Source organism: Theropithecus gelada, chromosome 17, assembly GCF_003255815.1.
Source record: "Theropithecus gelada isolate Dixy chromosome 17, Tgel_1.0, whole genome shotgun sequence".
In the NCBI taxonomy this organism is placed as follows: domain Eukaryota; kingdom Metazoa; phylum Chordata; class Mammalia; order Primates; family Cercopithecidae; genus Theropithecus; species Theropithecus gelada.
The window spans coordinates 8,825,760-8,844,416 of NC_037685.1; the positions used below are offsets into that span (position 1 = coordinate 8,825,760).

The window sequence follows — 18,657 nt, forward strand, 5'->3', positions numbered from 1 at the left end:
TGTGGTGGTGCATGCCTGTAATCCCAGCTACTCGGGAGGCTGAGGTAGGGGAATCTCTTGAACCTGGGTGTCGGAGGTTGCAGTGAGTCAAGATCCTGCCACTGCACTCCAGCCTGGCAACAGAGCAAGACTCCGTTTCAAAAAAAAAAAAAAAGTGTTATTCTTAGCACATCTCATCATTAACAGGTTAAATGTGAGCAAAAGAGCAGAAGAAATAATACAAACTTTGGAATTATATACAATCCTAGATTGAAACTCTACTTACTAAATGGTAGAAACTAAAAAAGTTTCTCAATCTCTTCAAAATCAAAATGAGCTTGGAAAATACTCTCAAGATAAGTTTGTTGTAGGAAGTAAAGAAAATGTTGCATATGATGGTGTTTGGAAGGAGGTATTTAAAATATATGTCACTGATGTGAAAATGGCAGATACGTGCAGGACTAATTTGCAGCTCGCACTCGGTTGGACAGAACGGCATGAGGAGACTTACATAATGAATTTTTGCTCCAAGAACTGATGCAGGAACATAGCAGGAAAACCAAAGGAATTCACAGTCCCTTTGAAAGAAGTGGCTTGCCACAGCACACTCCATGAGACAGCTAGAAAACTGTGAGTGCCTAAAATGTGAGAGGGGAAAGTCAGCCTCCAAGCACATACCCTGACCTCACTGAGGGAACCTGAAAATCCAGATCACAAAGGAAGTATTTAACCTTCTCTAGAGCTGAAACAAATTTAGAGAGCCAAGTGAAATATAAAAATAGAAGGAGAAGCAGGATGAGCCCTGTAGGCACTCCCAGTGCCCAGAGAAACCATTTCTAACTTTATCTCACAGAGGTTCTTGGTGAGGGCAGTCAGTGGAATTGGGAAAGGACCACAGGGAGAAGAAAATCTCCAGCTGAACTTTTAAATAATTTTGACTAAATACGATTATTCCTGGGTACAATCCAGGGTGGAGTGCAAATGGGAAGTACAGGCCATAGGAACACAGAGGCTAAAGCAGGTGGGGAGAGGTAAGGCCTAAAAACCCTGCTTGTTTTCTCAGCAGGGAGGCTTGTAGCCTGGGGCGAGATCTCATCCCTGCGCACTAGCTGCCTGGATATAAACTCCATGCCGATGGTGGGGCAAGGTGGGAATAAGAGTGGCCAGTGTGGGACCTGGGTGAGGCCTGTGATTGCCAGCTTTCCACCACTTCCCTGGCAACCTGTATGACGCAGCAGAAACAGCCATAATCCCCCTGAGAAAGTAACTCCATTGACCAGAGAACCACACCTCCATCCCCCACAGTGGCCACAGCAAGCCCTACCCAAGGAGAGTCTGAGCTCAGATATGCCTAACCTTGCACCCACCAAGACTTTCTCTACCTACTTTGGTAGTCAAAATGAAAGACATAATCTCTTAGGAGCTCTAAGGCCTCGCCCATTGCCTGAGAAACCCAAAGTATATTTATCCAAGAAATCTTAGGGCAAGCTTATATCAGCTGATGCTCTCTTGAAAGTGCCACCTCCTGGCTGGACGCCAACAAACTGCTAGCACAACCAGCATTTGAGGAAACCAGCACACTAAACACAACTACAACCAAGGATCCTCACACAATTCACTTCACTCCCGTACTACCTCTGCTGGAGCAGGTGCTGGTGTCTGTGGCTGAGAGACCTGAAGACAGATCACATTACAGGACTCCACAGACACTCCCCAGTACCAGCCCAGAGTACAGTAGCTCTGCTGGGTGGCTAGACTCAGAAGAGCAAAAACAATCACTGCAGTCCAGCTCTCAGGAAGCTCCATCTCAAGGGGAAGAAGAGAGCACCACATCAAGGATTCATTGTGCAGGACAAAATAATCTGAACGCAGCCTTGAGTCCCAGATATTTCCTCTGGCATAGTCTATCCAAATAAAAAGGAACCAGAAAAACAATTCCAGGAGTATGACAAAACAGAGATCTATAACACCATCAGAAAATCACACTAGCTCACCAACAATGGATACAAACCAAGAAGAAATCTCTGAATTTCCAGAAAAAGAATTCAGAAGGTTGGTTATTAAGCTACTCAAGAAGGCACCAGAGAAAGGTCAAAAACTAGGTAAAAAAAAATTAAAGAGCTGTGAGGCAAAGCATCAGATAACCTATAAAGAAAAACCTAGTAAATTAATATCAGATGTCTCAACAGAAACCCTACAATCTAGAAACTATTGGGGTCTTATCTTAGCCTCCTTAAACAAAACAATTATCAGCCAAGAATTTCGTATCCAGTGAAACTAAGCTTCAAAAATGAAGAAACGATACAATAATATTTAGACAAAGAAATGCTGAGAGAATTTGGCACTGCCAAGCCAGCACTACAAGAACTGCTAAAAGGAGCTCTAAATCTTGAAACAAAACCTCAAAATTCACCAAAATAGAAGCTAAATCTCACCAGGTTTATAAAACAATAATACAGTGGGAAAAAAAAAGAAGGTATCCAGGCAAAAACTAGCATGATGAAAATAATGGTACCTCACATCTCAATATTAACAATGAGTGTAAATGGCCTAAATGCCCCACATAAAAATTACAGAATGGATTATAGTTCACCAGCCAAGTATCTGCTATCTTCAAGAGACTCACTTAACACATAAAGACTCACATAAACTTAAGGTAAACGGGTGGAAAAAGATATTCCATGCAAATGGACAACAAAAGTGAACAGGAGTAGCTATTCTTATATCAGACAAACAGACTTTAAAGCAATGACAGTTTAAAAAGGTAAAGAGGGACATTACATAATGATAAAAGGACTTGTCCACGAATAAACTATCACAATCTTAAATATATATGCACTTAACACTGGAGCTCCCAAATATATAAAACAATTATTACTAGACCTAAGAAATGATATAGATGGCAACACAATAATAGTAGGGAACTTTAATACTCCACTGACAGCACTAGACAGTCATCAAGACAGAAAGTCAACAAAGAAACAATGAACTTAAACTATACCCTGGAACAAATGGACTTAACAGGTATTTAGAGAACATTCTACCCAACAACTGCAGAATATCCATTCTATTCATCAACACATGGAACATTTTCCAACATAGACTGAATGATAACCCACGAAACAAGTCTTATCAGATTTAAGAAAATTGGAATTATATCAAGTACTCTCTCAGACCACAGTGGAATAAAATTGGAAATCAACTCCAAAAGAAACCCTCAAACTCATGCGCATACACGGAAATTAAGTAATCTGATTCTGAATGATTGTTGGGTCAACAGTGAAGTCAAGATAGAAATTTTAAAAATTATATAAGCTGAATGATAATAGTGACACAACTTATTAAAACTTTCGGGATAAAGCAAAATCAATGAAAAAGGAAAGTTCATAGTGTTAAATGCCTATATCAAAAAGTCTAAAGAGCACAAACAGACAATCAGAGGTCACACTTCAAGGAGCTAGAGAAACAAGAACAAACCAAACCCAAACCCAGCAGAAAAAAAAAAAAAAAAAAAAAAAGAGCAGAACTAAATAAAATTGAAAAAGAAAATACAATAGATAAGTAAAACAAAAAGCTGGTTCTTTGAAAAGATAAACATAACTCAAAGACCATTAGCGAGATTAACCAAGAAAAGAAGAGAGAAGGTCCAAATAGCCCAATTAGAAATGAAACAGGAGATATTACAACTGATAATACAGAAATAGAAAAGATCAGGCAGGACTACTATGAACACCTTTACGTGCACAGGCTAGAAAAGCTAGCAGAGATGGATAAATTCCTGGAAATATACCACTGTCCTAGATTCAACCAGGAAGAAATAGAAACTCTGAACAGACCAATAACAAGGAGCAAGATTGAAATGGTAATTTTAAAAAAAAGTGTCAAAAAACAGGAGTCCAAGATTCGGTGGATTGACAGCTGAATTATATCAGATATTCAAAGAAGAATTGGTACCAATTCTATTGAAACTATTCCAAAAGATAGAGAAGGAGAGAATCCTCTGTAAATCATTCTATGAAACTCCCATAACCTTAATACCAAAACCAAAACCAGGAAAGGACATAACAAAAAAGAAAACTACAGACCAGCATCCCTAATACACATATATGCAAAAATCCTCAGCAAAATACTGGCTAACTGAATCCAACAGCACATCAAAAAGATAATCCACCATGATCAAGTTGGTTTCACACTAGGGATGCATGGATGGCGTAACATATGCAAGTCGATAGATGTGCTACACAACATAAAAAGAATTAAAAACAAAAATCACATCATCATCCCAAGAGATGCAGAAAAAGCGTTTAACAAAATCCAACATCCCTTTATGATTAAAACCCTCAGCAAAACTGGCATAGAGGGGACATACTTTAAGATAATAAAAGCCATTTATGACAAACCCACAGTCAACATTATACTGGATGAGGAAAAGTTGAAAACATTCCCCCTGAGAACTGGAACAAAGCAAGGATGCCCACTTTTACCACTTCTATTCAACATAATACTGGAACTCCTAGCCAGAACAATTGGACAAAAGAAATAAATAAAGGGCATCAAAATTGGTAAAAATAAAGTCAAACTGTCGCTGTTCACTGATGATATGATTGTATACCTAGAAAACTCTACAAACTCATGCAAAAAGTTCCTAGATCTGAGAAAAGAATTCAGTAAAGTTTCAGGATACAAAATCAATGTACACAAATTGGTACCACCATTATACACCAACAGCGACCAAGCTGAGAATTAAATCAAGAAATCAACTCCTTTTAAAAGAGCTTCCAAGAAATAGTATAACATATTTAGGAATATACCTAAGCAAGAAGATGAAAGACTCTGCATGTAAAGCTACAAAACACTGCTGAAAGAAATCATTGATGACAGAAATAAATCATTGATGACAGATGGGAAACACATCTCATGTTCATGGATGGGTAGAATCATTGGGAAAATAATTATATTGCCAAAAGCAATCTAAAAATTCAATGCAGTTCCCATCAAAATATTGTCATTCTTCATAGAACTTAAAAAAGAATTCTAAACTTCACATAGAATCAAAAAACAGCTCCTGCCTAGTCAAAGCAAGGCTAAACAACAACAGATCTAGAGGCATCACATCACCCAACTTCAAACTATATGGTAAGACTATAGCCACCAAAACAGCATGGTGCTGCTATAAAAATAGGCACACAGACAAATAGAAGAGAATAGAAAACCCAGAAAGAAAGCCAAATACTTACAGCCAACTGATCTTTGACAAAGGAAACAAAAACATAGAGTGGGGAAAGGACACCCTATTCAACAAATTTTGTTGGGATAATTGGCAAGCCACATGTAGTAAAACAAAACTGGATCCTCATCTCTCATTTTATACAAAAATCAACTTAATATTAATCAAAGACTTAATTAAGACCTAAAGTCATTAAAAATGTAGAAGATAGCCTCAGAAAAATTATTCTAAGGATTGTCTTAGGGAAAGACTTTATGACCAAGAACTCCAAAGCAAATGTAACAACAACAAAAACGATAGATAGGACTTAATTAAACTAAATACATTTCTGTACACCAAAGGAAATAATCAACAGAGTAAACAAACAACCCACAGAGTGGGAGAAAATCTTCACAAACTATGCATCTGACAATGGACAAATGTCCAGAATCTACAAAGAACTCAAACATATCAGCAAGAAGCAATACATAATCCCATCAAAAAGTGGACTAAGGACATGAATAGATAATTCTCAAAATAACATAAATAATTGGCCGACAAACATATGAAAAAATACTCAGCATCACTAATGATCAGGGAAATGCAAATTAAAATCACAATGTGATACCAGTTTACTCCTCCAAGAATAGTCATTATCAAAAAATCAAAAAATAATAGATGTTGACATGAATGTGGTGAAAAGGGAACACTTTTACAATGCTGGTGGGAATGTAAACTAGACCAACCACTATGGAAAACAGTATGGAGATTCCTTAAAAAATAAAACAGATCTACCAGTGGATCCAGCAATCCCAGTACTGGATATCTACTTAGATGGAAAGAAGTCATTATATGAAAAAGACATCTGCACGTATGCATGTTTATAGCAATACAATTTGCAGTTGCAAAAGTATGCAAAAGTATGGAACCAGTCCAAATGCCCATCAATCAATGAGTGGATAAAGAAATAATGGGGTGTGTGTGTTTATGTGTGTGTATTTATGTAAATGTGTGTGGGTGTATATATATATACACACATATATGTGTGTGTATATATATACACACATGCACATACATACATGCCATGGAATACTACTCAGCCACAAAAAGGAACCAAATAGTGGCATTTGCAGTAACCTGGATGGAGTTGAAGACCATTATTCCCACTGAAGTAACCCGACAATGGAAAACCTAACATCATATGTTCTCAGTTATAAGTGGGAGCTAAGCTATGAGGACACAAAGTTATAAGAACAACACAATGGACTTTGGGGACTTGAGGGGAGGGATGAAAGGGTGGGGGTTAAGGGATAAAAGACTACACATTGGGTACAGTGTACACTACTCAGGTGATGGGTACACCAAAATCTCAGTAATCATCACTAAAGAACTTATCTATGGGGGGGCGGAGCAAGATGGCCGAATAGGAACAGCTCCAGTCTGCAACTCCCAGCGTGAGCGACACAGAAGACCGGTGATTTCTGCATTTTCAACTGAGGTACTGGGTTCATCTCACTAGGGAGTGCCAGACAATCGGTGCTGGTCAGCTGCTGCAGCCCGACCAGCCAGAGCTGAAGCAGGGTGAGGCATTGCCTCACCTGGGAAGTGCAAGGGGAAAGGGAATCCCTTTTCCTAGCCAGGGGAACTGAGACACACAACACCTGGAAAATCGGGTAACTCCCACCCCAATACTGTGCTTTAAGCAAACAGGCACACCAGGAGATTATATCCCACACCTGGCCGGGAGGGTCCCACGCCAATGGAGCCTCCCTCATTGCTAGCACAGCAGTCTGCGATCTGGCGGCAAGGCAGCAGTGAGGCTGGGGGAGGGGCGCCCGCCATTGCTGAGGCTTAAGTAGGTAAACAAAGCTGCTGGGAAGCTCGAACTGGGTGGAGCTCACAGCAGCTCAAGGAAACCTGCCTGTCTCTGTAGACTCCACCTCTGGGGACAGGGCACAGTAAACAACAAAAGCAGCAGAAACCTCTGCAGACACAAACGACTCTGTCTGACAGCTTTGAAGAGTGCAGTGGATCTCCCAACACGGAGGATGAGATCTGAGAAGGGACAGACTGCCTGCTCAAGAGGGTCCCTGACCCCTGAGTAGCCTAACTGGGAGACATCCCCCACTAGGGGCAGTCTGACACCCCACACCTCACAGGGTGGAGTACACCCCTGAGAGGAAGCCTCCAAAGCAAGAATCAGACAGGTACAATCGCTGTTCAGCAATATTCTATCTTCTGCAGCCTCTGCTGCTGACACCCAGGCAAACAGGGTCTGGAGTGGACCTCAAGCAATCTCCAACAGACCTACAGCTGAGGGTCCTGACGGTTAGAAGGAAAACTATCAAACAGGAAGGACACCTACACCAAAACCCCATCAGTACGTCACCATCATCATCAAAGACCAGAGGCAGATAAAACCACAAAGATGGGGAAAAAGCAGGGCAGAAAAGCTGGAAATTCAAAAAATAAGAGCGTATCTCCCCCGGCAAAGGAGCACAGCTCATCGCCCGCAACGGATCAAAGCTTGACGGAGAATGACTTTGACGAGATGAGAGAAGAAGGCTTCAGTCCATCAAACTTCTCAGAGCTAAAGGAGGAATTACGTACCCAGCGCAAAGAAACTAAAAATCTTGAAAAAAAAGTGGAAGAATTGATGGCTAGATTAATTAATGCAGAGAAGGTCCTAAACGAAATGAAAGAGATGAAAACCATGACACGAGAAATACGTGACAAATGCAAAAGCTTCAGTAACCGACTCGATCAACTGGAAGAAAGAGTATCAGCGATTGAGGATCAAATGAACGAAATGAAGCGAGAGAGAAACCAAAAAAAAAAAAAAGAAGAAAAACAAATGAACAAAGCCTGCAAGAAGTATGGGATTATGTAAAAAGACCAAATCTACGTCTGATTGGGGTGCCATGGAACCAAGTTGGAAAACACTCTTCAGGATATCATCCAGGAGAACTTCCCCAACCTAGTAGGGCAGGCCAACATTCAAATCCAGGAAATACAGAGAACGCCACAAAGATACTCCTCGAGAAGAGCAACTCCAAGACACATAATTGCCAGATTCACCAAAGTTGAAATGAAGGAAAAAATCTTAAGGGCAGCCAGAGAGAAAGGTCGGGTTACCCACAAAGGGAAGCCCATCAGACTCACAGCAGATCTCTCGGCAGAAACTCTCCAAGCCAGAAGAGAGTGGGGGCCAATATTCAACATTCTTAAAGAAAAGAATTTTAAACCCAGAATTTCATATCCAGCCAAACTAAGTTTCATAAGTGAAGGAGAAATAAAATCCTTTACAGATAAGCAAATGCTTAGAGATTTTGTCACCACTAGGCCTGCCTTACAAGAGACCCTGAAGGAAGCACTCAACATGGAAAGGAACAACCGGTACCAGCCATCTCAAAAACATGCCAAAATGTAAAGACCATCGAGGCTAGGAAGAAACTGCATCAACTAATGAGCAAAATAACCAGTTAATATCATAATGGCAGGATCAAGTTCACACATAACAATCTTAACCTTAAATGTAAATGGACTAAATGCTCCAATGAAAAGACACAGACTGGCAAACTGGATAAAGAGTCAAGACCCATCAGTCTGCTGTATTCAGGAGACCCATCTCACACGCAGAGACATACATAGGCTCAAAATAAAGGGATGGAGGAAGATTTACCAAGCAAATGGAGAACAAAAAAAAGCAGGGGTTGCAATCCTAGTCTCTGATAAAACAGACTTTAAACCATCAAAGATCAAAAGAGACAAAGAAGGCCATTACATAATGGTAAAGGGATCAATTCAACAGTAAGAGCTAACTATCCTAAATATATATGCACCCAATACAGGAGCACCCAGATTCATAAAGCAAGTCCTTAGAGACTTACAAAGAGACTTCGACTCCCATACAATAATAATGGGAGACTTCAACACTCCACTGTCAACATTAGACAGATCAACGAGATAGAAAGTTAACAAGGATATCCAGAAATTGTTTTGTTTTGTTTTTAAGACAACAAACATCAGAGTATATAAGAACCAAAAATCTAAATCCCTTCACTTCATATATGCAAAAGAAATTTCTATTTTCTTAGTGCACATCTTGGAACTGGTACAGGACTGCTTCTTTTTTCCTATGTCAATTTATGGTGAAAACTAAAAAAATAAGTATTTGATCCAGGAAATATTTACTCTCGGAAGATGAGACATCTGTGAACTCACAAAAATAGCTAGAGAGACTAGAACTTGCCCTCCGACACTCGCTTCAAGAGCCTAACCTTGCTGTTCACACAAATCCTAAGCTGTTATGATATAAACTGTACATAAGCCCTACCATTTTACCACAGTGCAAAGGCTGCTTTGAAATAACCCAGGCCAAGCACTGGAATCATAAATATCTTCCTGTGACTTTTCTCTATAGAGGATACAACAAGGCTTTGTATAGGTAGTGTGGTTTCATACTGGAATAGGTATAATAAAGTCAACTTGCTAATTACAAAACTTATTTTGTTGTCTTACAGGAATTCAACACTGAACACATTTCACCAATAATAGTTACAAATAAATTGCAAATTCAATGAATGTACTTCTCAGAGAAGAAAATCAAATAGAATGAAAACTTACCCACTTTGTCATTCTGCTGTACATTTTAGTGTTACAAAAACATGTTTCAATTATTTATATTATGCAAAAATTTAGCAGAAATAAAAGTTTGGCTAGTTTTTGGTATTGTTTACTCTGTGAGCAATTTCAAGTTAAATATGGAACTGCATTATATAGTTTAAATTGCAAGTGTCATTTTATTTCATGTATATTGTTTCTATATCTATGGCAAAATTTCAAGTACATTTTATAAACAATAAAATGATACTGTCTTTCTATAACTTAAACTAACACTTGCTCTTTGGAAAATGATGATAACATTTAATACTATCATGACTATTTCTGTGAAGGTAATGAACAAAATATCCTGAAATCATGTAGAGTATCAAGGGAAAACATAATTAAGTGGAGTTACAATGGAATACTTGATTTCTGTTTTAAATTCTCATTTCTAATATTACTGTTTCTAGATCCTGTGGGCTCAGAGATGTAGATTTTTGAAAAAAAAAAAAGATCTTAAAAAGTCAATATTTGAGGTTTGCTTTGTTAAATGTAGTAAACTATAATATAATAGTTTACTATATTACATACAGGAAAATGTCTCTTTGCAAGAAAAATAAAATCATTAATAAGTTGTTTTATAACCTAATTAGGTAATCTGGAGATAATAATATACTTCTATTATGTAAGACAACAAACTAAAGAACAAGTTTTAAAAATCCTGTTCTATGCTATCCAAATGAATTAAACATTTCCAATGTTCTGGTTTATGTATATACATATTTTAGGATAGAAAGGTACAGAGCATCAGACTTTTCTACAGGCAATGTGTTCTTTCATTCACAACTCTGTAAGCTAGGCAGTCACTTTGCAGATATGCCCTATCTCCTTATAACCTTGTCAGTTTTCTTTGTGATAAAACAATAACAGATGCGTTACAGGGTAACCCAGTAGCTGCAGAATCAAACATGACCAGGAAATGTATAGGATAATCTCACACAAGTTTCAGAATTTACCAATATGAAAAATCAGAATAATTTAGCCATTTATAGCTAGAACTTTTGACAATAAATTTGTTAGAGCATTCCAGCTGCCAGATGTAATGAACTTTTAATTAAAATAAATATTTTCCCTTCAGTTGTCTGTTTGAAAGCATTATATTCTTTTCACATACTCTACTAAAGTTCTATTGGTTTTATTAACAAGTTCATTTTGGTTAAAAAATATATATATATGAATAAATACATTTGTTAAAATATTATTCATTGTTAATAACCGTTAAATTTGTTACTATAATACACCATAATTTACTTGTTGATGGTTTCATAAATTGAACCACATGATCAAAATAGTCATATGTTTAGCAACATTAAAGCATTGTTGAATGTTTTAATCCTGTGTGCTTACACAGACACTCCTCAAATAGCAGCTTTCCAAGAATATTTATATGATTTTATATAAAAATGCTTGTAATAATACATAAATTATGATGCTGAAGGTATTTCAAATAATCTCCTGAAAGTATTGCTTCATAAAATAGGATGCATCATTCAAGTATCTAGATTTTGCAGTGTTTTTGCACCCTCACAAACAATAAAATAGAATCAATTTTCATGTCTTTCAAAAACATTGTTTTCTTTCTGTGAAAATTATCTAATGTGTCAAGAAAAATACCCTCTTGTCTAGAATCCTTGTCATGATTCTCTGCACTATATTGCATGCATAGATGCTGCCTTGACATTGTAAGTAACTTTTATAATATTATCATAAGTAAATAAAACAAGATACATGAATTTATTTTTGCTGGATGACCTACTTTTATTACATAAATGACACACACTCTAATTTTATAGTAAAAGTCAGAAAACATTTACAGTATAAAAACTTGCATTACAGACAGCCTTCTAAAATATCATTTAGGAAATATAAATTATAGGAACACCCTGCTATACAGTTCTTGCCTAGAAATAAGATCTACATCATAAGCTATTCCTTAAGTAAGAGTAATACTGCATTAACAAAAAAGCATAATTTAAAGGCAAGAAAATAGGAGCTATACCAAGCACAGCAACCACATCTATACCTTTCATCTGCTCATGGAGTCCACTACAAAATGGAAGGCAATATTGAATAAATACTTAAAGAAAAATAAGTTTAAACATATTGTAGACCAAAGAAAAAGTACTAACTCTTCTAAAACTATATCCTTGGGCTATCACAGCTATGAAAACATTCTCACATTCACGATAAAGTGACAAAATTTCATGTACTTCATCTTATTTCATAATATCAAAACATTTTGTTTTCCTATTGAATCTTGTGCTAAAAAATAAACTCATAGAATTTGAATCTATAAAACCAGATTGATTCCTATTAGAAGTGACAGTCCTTAGAGAATAAATGACAGTTTCATATCTTGTCTTTCAAGTTTTGTGCCTGTTAAAATGAAAGCAATGAATAATAAAATATTATCTCATAAGCTGCAGAAAAATGATTTTTATTTCCATGTCTTATAAATATATCTAATACAAATAAAATAATTTTAGGTATTTGCATTAAGGCAGTCTAAGACATTCCACAGCGGAATGATGATCATACTCAGTGCTAAATGAATCCTGAGACTCTTCAAGGTGCCTGTGAAAGGAAAGAGTTCAGTCATTACAGAACTTTCCAGAAACACAATAAATAGTGAGCCCATGACTAGGGCTGTCAAACTGTACAAGCAAAAACAGCAACTGCCTCATATCTAGAGAGCTTTGTTTAACCCTTCCCCACCTTTCGGACTTTATTTATGTTCAAAGATACACAGAGAGAAAAATGGACAATGATGCTGAAAACTGGGCAGTATGAGACAGTTTGTTCACCAAAGCTTGTAGCACTTCATTAGTGACTATTTGAGTAGACATGATTGCCAATAGCCTCAGTTTTCACAAGTGGGACTAACTCTACCATAGTCAATATCAGCCTACAACCCTAAAGAATGTACCATCCAGGAGTAGATAGTTCCTCCTGGCAAAGAATTGAATCTTGAAATTTTAAAAGACTGTAGTATTTCCCAATCCATCCTACTGACATAACTACTGTTCTGGTCAAATTATTTGAGAATATTATTTACATTTTAAAATGAAAGAACAGTAGATACAACAGAGCATTCAAAATCATCTTCCATGGCTGTCATTTCAAAATGAAAACACAAATTAATGACATGCGAAAACTTACATCAGATACATCTGAATGATTCCTCCTCAAGCATTTGAGGAAACCAGAAAAAAAATGCATATGAAATAAGTAGTAGGTTCATTAATTTTATTCTGAATACAGAAATACTTGATTGCTTTAACATGAATAATAATTGGCTAAGCTGACAGTATAAGTTCAGAAGAATAATGACATAATCAAAATAACTAGAGCTCACAAAATTAACTCAAATGATAGTTCTTATTAGCAACAAGTAAAATGGGTTTTGTGATGCTATAATTTTTGATTAACTTTTATTTATTTAACATGGATTTACTGTTCCATATTTTGAAAGCTCAGAATTTCTGAAAGTAAAATAAGTTAACCTTTTGCCCTATATGAACATCGTCTTCATCCTTAACGATTTAATTGCATCCAATTTGTGCTTAGGACTTTTCATTCCTTCCTTCATTCCTTCCTTCCTTCCTTCATTCATTCATCAAATATTTAGTCAGTGCTTATTTTGTCCAAGGTGCTGTAATAGGTCTCGAATAACATCATTTTTACTCACCACTAATCTATTTTACTCGAGTCCAACCTTCTCCCTGTTCCCCTAAAACATCTTAATTCTTTCTCGTTTAGGCTATATTTAAGAGTAGACATTAGTTTGTTATTGTTTGTAAGTCATTATTCAACAAATTTAGATGAGTATGCCAAAAATTCTACAATATAACGCTTTTTAATCTATAGTCACTTTCCTGAATACCCTGAAGCGCATTATTCTACATTTTATATGTTAGCTCTTCTGATCTCTTTCTTCTCATTGGAATAGATCATGCTATTTTCTTAAGCCAAGCACACTTATGCTCTCTTTCTCTCTCTCTCTCTCTCTCTGTCTTACTGTCCTTAATGCCTTTTTCCTCTGAGGCTTCTATTAAAATATGACCCGAATCTTCAGAGTCTAGATTAAGGTCCTATTACTTTCATGAGGATTTACTTCATCAATCAGGTTACGGTCAACATTTAGTTTTATCAGTCATATCAGATTTTAAACAGTAACCAGATATGTAGTCACTTAAAGGCCTCATATATATGCTAAAATATAAACTTGCAGAAAATCAGAAAAAAAAATCTGCTATTTATTGTTGGTACCACTAACAGAGGTATTGGTCCCATGATTTGCTCAAGAACTGTTTAAGTGATTGATCATTTACTATCATTTGTGAAAATATTATTTTATTTTACATAATTTATTCATTACCAAAGTTTGAAAAAACATAATACATAAGCAGAAATAGGTTCAATATCACATCTCAAATTCAATGCATAAGTTAGTAATAATTATAAATATTTATATCTATTAGAAACCTCTTTGTTAAACAACCAACCAAATATCTAAAATACCATGATTTATTCCAGACCCAGTTGATAGCATGTTTATTTTCAATCACATTCAATAGCAAAAATCCATTACAGAAATAACTTGGGCTCATAGACATCACTGTGAGATGATTTGACTCTTAACTAAGAAACTTTAACCTGAATATTCCACTGACAATTCAAACTCATATATTTAAATCTGAATTTATTTTTACCATTACTCTTCTTCCTGTAATTGACTTTGTCTTCTATTTTTATTGATGATTTAGGGTACTTAATTACCTGCACTTCATTTTTAAGCTTCGACTCAGCTACTTCAAACTTTTATTGAGAATATGATATATGAATACATATTTTCAAAATTTGTTTTCTTTCCTGAGATCCCTGACTCATTGATAATTCCACTTAGCAAAGTTCTTTATCTCTTTGGTCATCCTCACATCCAGTCATCAAATACTGTTGATTACTGTAATATTGTCTATGACCCTTCCATTTCACTAATCCCAAATACGGTTGATTACCATGAAACTGTCTATGACCCTTTCATTTCACTACTTGCTTTCCATTCCAAAAGCCAATTCCCTAGTTGAAATTCTCATTAACACTTTTCCAAATTTTTGAGAAAGATCAATCACTTAAATTCTTATCTTTGATACCAGCAATCATGTACAGAATTCAAACTACTCCCACAGTGTCCACATATATATATATGTTGATCATTCACTCTCCTGCTGTCTTGTTTTAATTCCATGTACTACAACTGAAAGTAATTCCTAATGTAACTTAAAGCACCTTGTTTAGGCTCATTTGTCACTGTGTCTCCAGATTAACTTTCTACATTGTCAAGGCTGTTCTATACACTATCCTTCGCATGAACAATTTTTGTACTTTGTCTTTAATGTGGCTTTTTTCTTCTTTTGAACTGACTGACTCCTAGTTGAGTGTACTTGTTTTACCCTGTGTTTCTAAATAGCGTTTGAAGGTTATCCTTATTTTATCTATAAACAAATCGCCACAGGACTAGGCCTTATCTTCTACACATTCTGTGTAGATTTATTACTGTATTGTTACTATACTATTACTGCACTGTACTGAATATAAATTCACGATTTATGACTGTATTGTTTATACTTGGTAGTCACCAATTGAAAAACGTACATATATACTACTTTTTATTTTTTGTGTTTTTATAGGTAGCTGTCTCTTTTTAAAGTACTAACTGTGTTTACTTGAATTTTAAAGTTGAAATTGAAATAGTATATTTTATAAAATTCTGTTATTTGTAATCATATTTTGCAAGAAGATAATTAGAAAAGGATGTGTTCAAACATGCAGATTTATCATGAGAAACTATTATGTTTCCTTTAGTTCTTTTACAAAATTATTTCGGACTGGGCAACACAGATATAGGAATTGGTAGGCCATCTTTGCAAACTCACTGAGGAGTCAAATGAGGACTCAAAATTAAAAGAATGTAAGTTGCACTCTCATGCTTTTTGAGGACAATATGAGTCTTATGAAAGAAAACTTACTTGATCTGTAGCACTGGATTAATTGGAGACATTTTTGACTTTAGAGTTGCATGAAGTAATAACTTCCAGCATGTTAAATATGTATTGAGCTACTAACATAACATTTGATAAATATTTTTGAGGCATCAGTACAATTAATCTTCTCTTAGAATAAAAAATATTAATAGATATTGGTATTTCCCTTGCTCCTTCCTTTTCCTGGACTCCTCTCTCTTTCTAAATATGTCTAGCATGCTCCTATGTCCCTATTCTCTATTATAGACCTTTCCTGTCCCAGACAAGCTCCCAAGTTATCATTTACACTAAGTTTCTGGATCATCCTTTCTTGCAGAATTCATGTATCTGCAACTCATGAAGACTAATATGATCACTATCATTAAGAAAAAAAATCTTAAAAACATTTAACGACTAGTAGTCAGATAGTTTTACTAATTAATAGTTTGTAGAAATAACTGCATTTCAATACTTGAAATTATTACTTGAAATTGATGAACTGTATTAGCTAAATGGGGTCTTAAATCATAACCTGGATTCAAACAATCTTTTTATGAGTAAAATGCTTGTAAAACAGAAAAAAATATTGCAATATGCACCTATGCATATTATCCTGCATCTATGTTAGTTTTTCTTATAAGAAATTGCTCTGAATTAAGAGATAAGAGTAAGCATCCACAGCCTTAGACTGACTAGCTAACAAGAAAAATGTACTAATTTAATGGTCATACTTAAGCATAGCTTCCTTGAGAAAGATAAATCTGCAAGGTTCCTCGCACTCCATCCAGAATAGGTAATGGCCTCACATCTGTAAAAAGCATCTGGCACTATAGGAAAGGTGGAGAATTCTTCCCTTACTTCTCCCACATTTTATTTTAGAAATGTTAACTCAGATGGTAGGATGGTCCCAGAAATACCTTGAACAACAATTGAAGAGACAACATTCAGTTGACTAATTGGAAAAACTGAATTTTCTGATTTCAATAATTATATAGACCTAGTGTTAAACTTTTGTTTTGTTTTAGCCCTATTTCAATTATCTTTAACTAAAACCTTTTAATTTGACTCACACTAATTATAAGGTATCAGCCAGCATTTTGCTTCTTCATTTCACTAAAATGGAGAAAAAATTTTAATCACTTTATATTTGCAGATTTGCAGCTTTCTTCAGATTTACTCTGATCAAAGCCCAACATACCTCTTTTGATCATCATCAGTGAAACAAGTTCCTGTGAAAACATCAAGGTAGATGCATCACGCAAGTCAATAAGGGATTAAAATATTTCTCCCAAGTAAAGAAAATCCCACTGGGCATATACTTTGTAGAGTTTCTAAAGTTTGGGTATGAAATGAGTTGTTCAAACATCTTTACTGAAAAAAAAGTCAGGAATAAATGAAAATATATTTATTAATCTTGATACTAAAGGCATTAATAGAATTAGGATGTGTCAAACCCTATGCTAGACACTTTGGAGTGTGCAAAGATAATTTATTGGTTCCTAACTTAAAGTAATTTATAATATAATTGAGCAGATGGTTATATTTTCTAGTACTTACAGCTAAGCTGCAGTAGATTAGGCTGTGCTGAGAAAATTCCTGCTATATCTTCATCTGACAACCTAGTTTTCAGTTGGTTGACTTTTTCAAAACAAGAATTGTTAAACTACTGATACGGTTTGACTGTGTCCCTACCCAAATTTCATCTTGAATTGTAGTTACTCTAATCCCCACATGTCACGGGAGGGACCTGGTGGGAAGTAATTAAATAATGGGGGCGTTCACCCTCATGCTATTCTCCTGATAGTGAGTGAGTTCTCAAGAGATATGATGGTTTTATAAGGAGCTTTTTTCCCTTTTGCTCGGCACTTCTCCTTCCTGCCACCATATGAAGAAGGATGTTGTTGCTTCTCCTTCCACCGTGATTGTAAATTTCCAGAGGCCTCGCGAGCCATGCTGAACTGTGAGTCGATTAAGCCTCTTTCCTTTATAAACTACCCAGTCTTGGGTATGTCTTTATTAGCAGCATGAGAATGAAGTAATACAACTACTTGTACTTCTGTTCTTTACACATGGTCCTCCTGGACTTGCATAGCAGTAGAAAGTCACTGCAAGCAGCTACTTTCATCAATTTGATGTGTAGATACATGCTGGAAGATAAGTGTTTAAAGTGGTATTCACCAGTGAATGTGGTAATATGGTAAGTTTCTTATGATGAGAACTTGCTGTATTCTTAGGATGCCAGATATAATGTAACTCTGGAAGAGTCCCACCTTATTTTTTGTAGATATAACTGGATAAGGTATGTTGTTTTTGTTTTGTTTCGCGTCTCTATTTCATTTATAAAATGAAGACACTGCATCTTCTTCAAAGTGTGTGAGATTAAATAGAATGTGGAGACTTTGCTTAGCATAAGGCTTAACAATAATCACTCAACCAATATTACTAACCTCTCTTTCCCTTTCCCTTTCCCTTCAGTGCTCTCTTCTAATAGATTTATAAAACCTATTCCAAATGAAATAAAGGGAAATTACTTTCCATCTCAGGAAAAGATGATCCATCCTGATCCTAGAGGCAAAATTTAACTTTGGAAATGATTTTGATTTTGTAATCCATAAAGTCTTTCACTTCTAACTTGTAATGTTATTAATTTATCAGGCTTAGTCCATTGTGTTGCTAGAATTGAATACCTGAGACTGCATAATTATAAAGAAAAGAGGTTTATTTGGCTCATAGTTCTGCAGGCTGTACAAGAAGCATGGCACCAACATCTGCTTATGGTGAGGA

General features: G+C 35.8%; 1 protein-coding gene across 1 annotated transcript in view; it reads right to left on the bottom strand.

The window, feature by feature from the left end:
- The window catches only part of KLHL1 (kelch like family member 1), a 431,623-nt gene that overhangs the window by 125,023 nt on the left and 287,943 nt on the right, over positions 1-18,657 (bottom strand). Inside the window, exon 10 of the mRNA XM_025364396.1 lies at positions 17,928-17,956. Coding sequence (XP_025220181.1) covers positions 17,928-17,956 — 29 coding nt within the window. The remainder of the gene's footprint in view (positions 1-17,927; positions 17,957-18,657) is intronic.